The following is a 10,194-nucleotide window of genomic DNA, read 5'->3' on the forward strand; positions in this document are numbered from 1 at the left end:
CCTGGAAGCTGACAAAAGTATTTGAATATACATTTCACATATTTGAATTCTATACATGTCGTATTAAATACATTTTTTTTCCTGTTTTGTTTTTAATAAATGTACATTTTTGCCAAAACATATCATTCTAAATTACAGGGTTTGAGATTTTAAAAATCAAAATCCTGGAAACAAATCTCATAAATACAGATTTTCTGTAAATGAGGCCAAAGGTGTAGCGTCCAGGATTCCCAGGGAAACGTAAACGCTTTCAGCTGATCACAACCACCTCTCACACTCACGTCCATGAAGTGAACAGAAGAGACGTGGAGTAGAGTTAAGAGGAGTCTAAACAGAAGACGTACACCAATCACCCATAACATTAACACCACCTGCCTAATATTGTGTAGATCCTCCTTGTGCCAGTAAAACAGTAAAACCCGTTGAGGCATGGACTCCACAAGACCTCTGAAGGTGTGTGTGGTTTCTGGCACCAAGACGTTAGCAGCAGATCCTTTAAGTCCTGTAAGTTGTGAGGTGGAGCCTCCATGGATCAGACTTGTTTGTTCAGCACGTCCCACAGATGCTCGATCAGACTGAGATCTGGGGAATTTGGAGGCCAAGTCACCACCTTGAACTCTTTATCATGTTCCTCAGGCCGTTCCTGAACAGTTTTTGCAGTGTGGCAGGGAGCATCATCCTGCTGAAAGAGGTCACTGACATTAGGGAACACCGTTACCATGAACGGGTGTAACTCTGCAACAGTGTTTAGGTAGGTGGTACGTGTCAAAGTAACATCCACATGAAGGCCAGGACCCGAGGTTTCCCAGCAGAACATTGCCCAGACCATCACACTGCCTCCACCAGCTTGCCTTCTTCCCATAGTGCATCCTGGTGTCATCTCTCCCCCAGGTAAGCGACACACACACACCCGGCCATCCACATGATGTAAAAGAAAACGTGATTCATCAGACCAGGCCACCTTCTTCCATTGCTCCATGGTCCAGTTCTGATGCTCACGTGCCCATTGTAGGAGCTTTGGGTGGTGGACAGGGTCAGCATGGGCTCTCTGACCGCTCTGCAGCTACGCAGCTCCATACGCAGCAAGCTGCACTGCACTGTGTGTTCTGACTCCTTTCTATCAGAGCAGCTTTAACCTTTTCAGAAGTTTGTGCTACAGTAGCTCTTCTGTGGGATCAGACCAGACGGACCTTCACTCCCCACACGCATCAGTGAGCCTTTGGTGCCCATGACCCTGTCGCTGGTTCACCGGTTGTTCTTCCTTGGACCACTTCTGGTAGGTTCTAACCACTGCACACCGGGAACACCCCACAAGACCTGCTGTTCTGGAGAAGCTCTGACCCAGTCATCTAGATATCACAAAGTGGCCGTTGTCAAAGTCTCTCTAATCCTTACGCTTGCCCATTTTTCCTGCTTCCAACACATCAACTTTGAGAACTGACTGGTCACTTGGTGCCTAATATATCCCTCACCTTTACAGGTGCCACTGTAACGAGATAATCAATATTACTCACGTCACCTGTCAGTGGCTTTAATGTTATGGCTGATCGGTGTAATTTTTCAGCAGAACACCATCATGTCCTACTGAAACAGCTCAATTCCTGTTAAGACGTTAACTCTGGCTGCTAGCTTCTAACGATTACCAGCAAGTTAATGCTAGCATAGCTGAACTAGCAAGACCGCTACCCGCTACATAGTTACGCTGGGCATCGAGTGATTAACATCACTGTGGCTATTTGAGTAGAAGATAAATACGGTGTTATTAGTTCGGCTGCTCTGAGTGTGTCTGCTTTTCACCTCATTTACATAAAATCTGTATTTTATAGATCAGGGTTCTGATTTTTTTTTCGGAAAATCTTAAAACCGGGGGCACAGTGGCTTAGTGGTTAGCACATTCGCCTCGTTCAATTCCCGCCTCTGCCCTGCGTGTGTGGAGTTTGCATGTTCTCCCCGTGGTCTGGGGGGTTTCCTCCAGGTACCCCGGTTTCCTCCCCCAATCCAAACACTGATTGGCTGATTGGCATCTCTAAATTGTCTGTAGTGTGTGTGTGTGTGAGTGTGTGTGAGTTTGTGTGTGTGAGTGTGTGTGTGTGATTGTGCCCTACAATGAGTTGGCACCCCTTCCAGGTTGCCCCGAGTCCCCTGGGAGAGGACCCCACAACCCTGTGCAGGATAAGCGGTACAGAAGATGGCTGGAATCTCAAAATAATATTATATGGGTTTAAAGACAAATCTCATCCTGATCAAGTACAAAACTAATAAAAGTCACTGGCCGAAAATGTACATTTTTACATTTAAATACTGTAATGTGATGTGTTTAATAGTCAAATATTTGTTGTCAGCTGGGGTGAGTGTAGGAGTTTACTGATCCCTGTAGAACTGATTCCCCGGCTGCAGCGCTGTGAGTGTTACTGTGGTGCTGGGGGTGTTGATTTATAACACTGGGGATTGTGGTAGATGTTGTTGATGTTGTTGTTGATGTTGTTGATGTTGTTGTTGATGATGATGATGATGTTATACTGGTGTTGATGATCATTACGTCACTCATTTTACGATACAGTGGGCTACTACTACACACCACCGATATTATAGCACTTATGACGTCATAGCTCGATAATTCAAATACGCTCCATTTTAATTCGGTTTAAACGGCGGCAACATCAATGAGTCATGCTTTACATTTCTGCAGGGGGTGACAGACAGCAGTGTGATGCACTGACCGAAAAAAAACACGGTTTATCTTGTGTGATTAAAGCGTGTGTTACTCACCAGCAGCTGTGATGCTCTCCTGCTTCTCTGTTCTTTAAATCCAGCAGCAGCTTTTCGGTAAATAAACCTCACGAGCCGTCGGCTGTACAGACCTGCGCCATGGTTCCGGTGTGATTTACTGAGGATGAGGAGGATGAGGATGAGGAGGATGAGGATGAGGAGATCAGGAGCGGCTGCGCTGAGAATCAGATGGAGAGGGGGGCGCGCCTCCTCCGCGTGCACGCGCGCGCGTTTCCTTGGCAGCGAGCGCACCGCAGCAGAGACGCCACAGCGCATGCGCGCAACTCACCGACCACCACCCAGCGGCTCGGGCACGCGCGAGTGTGTGCGCGCGCCCGCGCTCTGAGGGGAAAGCGCAAAATGGCTTTAGCTTTTAGCTTTTTCTTTTTAGCTTTATTATTCCCTGTTAGACTGTTTACTGAACAGATTAATATTAAGGCTTGTGGTGTGACAGAACTTCCTCTTCCTCTTTCAGTTAATTTGTCTCGGTTTAGAAAGCGGAGGATCCTCTTGTGGATTCTGGAAAGAACCAGAATGATTCATTTGGGGTGAAGGTTCAGTGTAGACTCATTCAGATGGAAAATCAGCTCCATTCAGACATCTTGTGGGAGACAGGATCATGCCAAAACCTCGCACAGCACACACATTCCTGAATAAATTAATCTCTTTTCTCAAAACCATGACTGATTAGCAATCCTGGCCAAAAAAATCCGAGTATAAACTTCCACTCTGACAGGAGGGAGCTACATGTTGCTCTCATTACAGTACCTGAGTACAGACATCACTCTAAACATACTTTTCTGAGTAATTAAATCATAGTACTGCTAGTTTTTTAACAATTTAATCACATTCAGAATAATGTGAAGGGCGAGAGAGCTAATGAACCCTAACAGCATTCGGCTAATTGAGCTAGTCAGCTAACGCTAGGTTTCTGAGTGAGCTAGCCTAGCTAGTCTAGCATAACTCTCTTACTTAGTTTACATAATTGTTCAAGAATGTGTTCCTCAGATATAGAACATTTTGAGATTAGTTAGTTAGTTAGTTACTTTTATTGTCCACAAAGTAGAAGTTTGTCTTTGGCTTCACCACCTTGCTGAAAAGAAGAAAAAACAACAACAGAAACCCTCATAGACTTTGTATTGGTTTTAATGCTTATAATGGGAATTGTATTGGTTTTAATGGTTATAATGGGAATTGTATTGGTTTTAATGGTTATAATGGGAATTGTATTGGTTTTATGGTCCTTGTGGGTCTCTACTGGTAATTTATTGCCTTCTGTTGGCGCCATGTTTTGTCTAGTGGATACCATGAAGGATACCATTATTTTCTGAAGCCTCTCAGCTCAAAAAAAATGGCGGACGATCTCTCAGCCAACTTCGTCTACAGATATACGTAGCTTGTTATCATTGTTGTAGCTCTCAAATGATTACAAATGTTAGCGATTTTTAACTTTATTTGACATTCTTTATACGGTGTGTTTGAGTCTAATGACTTTTAAGTGTTTAATGATTTTGAACAATCCACTAGCGAGCCTATGATCCTGCTTGAAGCACCATGACAGAAACGCATGTGATTAAGCTAACAAATTTATATGACATATAACATTAGAAAGATATCGGTCCTGCATGTTTTTGATAAATGCCAGTGGTGATGTTCTACAACGCAAGTACGTCGTCACGGAGCCAGAAATTGCGTCATCAGTGTCACAGTGTGTAGTGAGCCAGGGTCCTTACCAGCGCCCGAACTCGTGTACACGATCTACTGATTCACCGCCGAGGGAGCTGACTGAGACGCACCAGTATAAAAATCTAAAACTCAAGTATACATTATACTTCAACATACACACACATAAATACATTTCCGTATGTATATATATATATATATATATATATATATATATATATATATATATATATATATATATATATGCATACGTATAGTTGTGTCAGTTGTAGATGTGAGGGAAAAAAAGTAATTGGTAAATCAATTTAAATCAATTACTCAAGTAGCTTTTCACCAGAAAACGTATTTACTCTTGTCTTTTTCTTGATCATTACTTTTACATTTACTGTTACTCAGGTGAATTATTACTACAGTAGCAGTACTTTTACTCATGTCAGTGTTTTGTCTTCTTTACACCACTGAATACTGAACATTCAGAACATTAAAGTATTGAAGGATTTTCAGTACTGAGCAGGAAAATGCCACTGTGAACATGGGTAAGCTCTAGTGCCCTTCCTGTGAGTGGCACAGCTAAAAGCTCAGACCCTGGCAACACATCAAGTCAGGATGAAGTATTCGTACGCAGTTCCTTTTGAGAGGAACAGTCATTGTATCGAGGAACTCTGGCACCAGTATGTCTGGGTAATTTGTCCAATATAATAATGGGTTTGAACAAAGCACTTAGAGCTATATTGCATTTATGCAGCTTTTTTTTCAATCACTACCATACAACAGGGGCAGCGTGGTGGTGCAGTGGGTGGAGATGCCTCCTCACAGCTCCAGGCACTGGGGTTCGATCCTGAGTTCTGTTCACTTTCACTTGTTCTCTCCATGTGTGTCCAGCTACTCCACTTTCCTCCCACCTCCCAAAAAAGCATGGTGTGTATTTCTACCTGACCACGATCAAGCAGTTACTAAAAAAATATATATATACAACTAAAACAATATGCAAAACCTCTGCTTGTGAACCCTTTTATAGCAGTCCATTAGGAAATAAACAACCAGTAGATAGCAATTGCTAAACTCTTTGTGTAATTATGTAAAAGCACAATTAACCTTATGTTATAATGCAGAAAGCACTGCCCTTCAATACACAACATTCCAGTTACTAATACAGACATTGCTGTGGTGTAAGTACTAACCAGTGTAAAGGTACAGTGTGTATGATTATTGAGTCACAGGACAAAAAAAATACCATAGCTGCAGTGAGTCATCCTGATAAATTTGGAATAGTAAGTCAGATTCAGCTGTGTCAGGGTGTTGCATGGACATGTGGGAAATTGTGGTGCATAAAAAAAGTTGGCCACGGAGTGACCGGCAGGAGTCGACTGCCAATCAGGAGAGACAAAGTGTAAACAAATCAAACAGGAAAGTGAGAGTCCAATTTAATATTATTATAAGAGGGAAAATGATTCCTGATTAACTCAGAGTCCTGCTATGAATTTGGATTTAGAGTGAGCATAAGTAAAATGTGTTTGGTGTGTAATGGTATGGTAAAAAAAAAACAACTTTAAATCTGAAAGGCCGTCTAGAGTCACGACATAATCAGAAAGCTTCTTTCTGCCTGCTATCAGGAGTTAAGTAGAAGGAAGTTAATCAGCATCCAGCGTCTAATGTCCTTTACAAATTCCTTAAATTTTATGATCTGTCATCTGGTTTGGCTGAAGCATGTAGCTGTGTGTTATCAGAAAAGCAGCCGAAGCTAATACCAGCTGTTTATGAAAAAGTTCACCCAGAAGTAGCATATATAGAGAAAAGAACAGCGGGCCCATAACACAACCTTGTGGAACACTAAATCTCCTGTTCTGGACGGTGTTCCTAATCTGTATCTCTCTCACACCAAATTAAAACTGCAAAACGTTCCTTCAAATGTTAAATATATCACATTTTTATTGTGGCACTATACATATATGTAAGCAAACATTTAAATAAAAAAACTGATATGCTTATAATATCATGTTCATTATCAGTTATTTAACTGGAATAATTATTGATCGTATGTCACCAAAAAAACCAACACTAAATTAAAAAGCCTATCTCATTTATTGAACAAATGAAGTGAACTCGTAGCAGTGAGGAAGCTACGAAATCTCTGATTCTACCAATCAGACTCTACTGATGTTATCTTTGGAACTAGCAAAATTACTAACACCTTCTTTCAGCATCTCGTCTTGTTTGTGCACCCGAGTGGAGCCAGCGAACCCTGAAACGCTGTTGGCGTTAGTGTCTGTGAAGCTCCTCTCGCACAGCACAGGGGTGGGTGTAACCGAATACACCTGACAGGCTGAGTTACTGAGCACAGGTTTAGCGTGTTTGTGATAGCTACAGCGCAGGTAGCGGGAGAACACATGGCGATAGTTCTTGTTGAACAGGGTGTAGATGAGCGGGTTGACTCCGGAGGAAACGTAGCCCACCCATACGAAAATGTCCATTAGTCTGAGCAAGTGTTTACTGCATCCATCCTGGCACATGGCAATCAACACGTTGGTGATGAAAAATGGACACCACATGACCAGGAAGAGGAAAAAGACCACACCCAAGACCTGACAGGCCCTGCGCTCATTCTTGATGGCCTGAGCCATGCGCCGTTTCCCCTGACCTCGCGGACCTGTGCAGTCACGGACCCTCAGCGGAGGGCTGAGGTGCTGCAACACTCCTTTGGTTGGGGAATTAGAAAGAGAGGAAGGACCGTCACTCAGGAGGCTGGGTTGAGGTGATGGCTGCTTGGTGTTAGCACAGTTCCTGCACTCAGTAGAGAAGGTGGCCAGATGCTGCTGGAGCACCCGCATGGTCAGGCAGTAGCAGACCACCATGATGATGAGGGGAAGGAAGAACACCACGAAGGAACCCACCAGTATGAAGCGTGGCTCAGTGAGGACACAACTGCCGTTCACCAGGACCTTCTGCTCATCCTGCAGGCTGATCACAGGGATGGGTACGGAGATGACTGGAAGAACAACAGCACAGGGAATGAGGAGGAGGAGGAACAGAACAGCAGAACAGAATGAAAGTGAAGGATTTTTTAGCACTGTAGATAACTTTGATTATCTGACCTCTGTGATTAAGCCACAATATTTTACTGAAGTATGAAACACAGATTTACTCTGTCCGCTCTTTATCCTGAATAATTCAATTAAATTCAATTCAGATTTATTTGTATAGCACTTTTAACAATGGACATTGTCACAAAGCAGCTTTACAGAAATATGTAAATTTCTGTAAAAATTTCTGTTAAATTTATAAATTTGCAATGCAATGCACAGCTTCTTTATGCCTGTAAAGTGTCATAAAACTAAAGGCAACGTCCAGAAAGCGTTACTTTCACTAACTGTTCTAGTTCATGGGGCTGTTTCACAGTAGACTGGTGCTAAATATCTATTTTATCACTTCTGCCTGATCTTACACTGCTGACATTGAGTGATGTTTATTTATATTATATTATATTATATTATATTATATTATATTATATTATATTATATTATATTATATTATATTATATTAGAGTATTTTGCCAGTCTTTATGCATTTTGCTTAGGCGCTCCACAACATCGGAGTACACTAGTACGAGTTATTGATTATACGAGTGTCTATGAGAGAGGGTCAGAGAAGAATGACCAGAGCTGACAGGAAGGTACGCTAACTCAAATAACCACTTTGTACAACCACGGTGAGCAGAAAAGCATCACATAATCTTACACTACAAAGTTTGAGGTGGAGGGACTACAACAGCAGTAGACCACATCGGGTTCCACTCTTGTCAGCCAAGAACAGGAATCTGAGAACACTGGGCACAGACTCACCCACACTGGACATTTGGATGGAAATTGGATAAAGTCCAGGGCGTGTTTTGGAGAGCCTGTGCCCACGGTGCTCAGAATGGAGAAACCTGCTAAGACAGACGCATTGCACTAAACTTTGGTAGATAACATTCACACGTGTGTTCAGGAAGCATGTTCTCACCCATGGAGATGGTCCAGACTGCAGTGATCTTGGTCATGGCTCTGTAGGGGGAGTTGGTGCGGCTGTGCTGGATGGGGCTGCGGATGCCGACGTAGCGGTCCAAAGAAATGGCACACAGGTGCATGATGGAGGCGGTGCAGAAGAGCACATCCAGGAAGATCCACATGGGGCACAACACGTGGGGCAGCGGCCACGAGTAATCTGGATACAGGCGTGTGAAATACGTGTAAAAAACTAGAATCAGTTTTTGTATTTGAAGTCTAGTCAGGTTTATGTATGGTATATGTGTTCAGAATACAGAGCTTTCGACATGTAATGAAATTATTCAAATTTCCAAGAAATATGATGAAGATTAGAGTCACATGTAAGAATAAAGAGGTAAGCGTTTTAGGAAAAAAGAAGCAAAGAGCAAAATAAAGATAAATAGTCAAGTCCAGTGAAGTTTATTTATTATTTGTACAGGAAATGGAAATGATTATGGTCAGGTTCAGGTAAATTGCTTCACACACACACACAACAAAATAGAATAAAATAAAATAACATAAGTACAATATACAATATATACATAAGTGAGGAACGAGGGAACAGAATGGTGTATACAACACAAAGTATTGCACTAAAGAAAGGTGTAAAGTGATCATGTGGCAAAGACAATTAACCCTTAATCCTCATAAAGAGAAGTGTTTGATACTGGACAGATGGGCTTCTATTCCATAATTTCAGGGTGTATAAATGGAGAAGTGATAGAAGTGCAATCAGCATAAAGAGATTTATATCAGCGTATTCACTTAGTGTCCATGGAGATTAAACATCAAGTGATCAGTTATTTTACAGATATAATGAGTCCCATATCACTCATTTTCACCTCTAGTGCAGTTGAATTGTGTAATCGCTTAGAGACAAATACAATTACTTGTTCAAATATTAAAGGGGGATATTTTAATGCTCAAGACTAACATAGTGACCCGACATATACATAGCTGTCCACTTTCCCTGCTCAGCTTTATCATTGTGAGCTCAGAGTGAAAGGAATAATCTTACCACAGGGTTTAATATTGGCAATAAACACACACACACACACACACACATGCAATAAACTCAACCTTACTCTACAAGTCATAATTTGTATGTAATGTAATTTTATTCAAATGATAACCGCCATTATTCAAATCATCTTTATTCATTCCTCAAACCCAAACCACTGAATATAATATCTGTAGTGAGGAACTCACTGTAGAGGATGTTGATGAGTGCCGCTGGCATCACCAGGACTCCCACGAGCAGGTCTGCTACAGCCAGCGAGCGCAGGAAGAAGTTGGTGGCATTGTGCAGCTTCTTCTCCAAGGACACTGCCAGTATTACCAAAATATTCCCACCAACGGTGAAGAAGATGATGACCAGAATGATCAAAGCGGGCCAGTTCTTCCCTTGACTCGTGCAACTGGTCACCAGTCCAGAATAGTTGGATCCAGAGTGGCTCTGGTTGTTGGAATCAGCAGAGTGTAATGAAGCCATAGTAAGACTACAATACGGTCTTCCAGGATTCACCATTTCAGCACTTTGGGCTCCAGGTGAGTTCAGGTAAGGGTTCTGTTTGGCTGGGAGGAGCTTCTTCTTCAGAATCGTGCTGCTTAAAAGCTAAGTAAGCAGAGGTTGGAGGAGAAAACACACACACACCTAATGACAAAGAAAGAGAATGACTCTTCCTGACATAAACAATGAAAACCAGCGCAAAGTGTCCAT

The 10,194-nt window shown here is 42.2% G+C and overlaps 2 protein-coding genes across 2 annotated transcripts in view; both read right to left on the reverse strand.

Annotated features, from left to right (window-relative positions):
- The window catches only part of si:ch73-362m14.4 (actin-binding protein WASF3), an 18,888-nt gene extending 15,867 nt beyond the window's left edge, over positions 1 to 3,021 (reverse strand). The window contains exon 1 of the mRNA XM_026938394.3: positions 2,770 to 3,021. The gene's annotated coding sequence lies outside the window, so the exon portion shown is untranslated. The remainder of the gene's footprint in view (positions 1 to 2,769) is intronic.
- Positions 3,022 to 6,596: 3,575 nt separating this feature from the next.
- LOC128320415 (5-hydroxytryptamine receptor 2C) lies at positions 6,597 to 10,112 on the reverse strand. The gene is made up of 4 exons (XM_053240234.1): positions 9,684 to 10,112; positions 8,452 to 8,652; positions 7,187 to 7,438; positions 6,597 to 7,147 (listed from the first exon to the last, which is right to left on the reverse strand). The coding sequence occupies exons 1-4, from the start codon at positions 10,000 to 10,002 to the stop codon at positions 6,597 to 6,599; spliced, it is 1,323 nt and encodes a 440-aa protein (XP_053096209.1). The 5' UTR covers positions 10,003 to 10,112.
- Positions 10,113 to 10,194: the final 82 nt, after the last annotated feature.

The sequence above is a fragment of the Pangasianodon hypophthalmus genome, chromosome 15 (genome assembly GCF_027358585.1).
Source record: "Pangasianodon hypophthalmus isolate fPanHyp1 chromosome 15, fPanHyp1.pri, whole genome shotgun sequence".
Classification (NCBI taxonomy): domain Eukaryota; kingdom Metazoa; phylum Chordata; class Actinopteri; order Siluriformes; family Pangasiidae; genus Pangasianodon; species Pangasianodon hypophthalmus.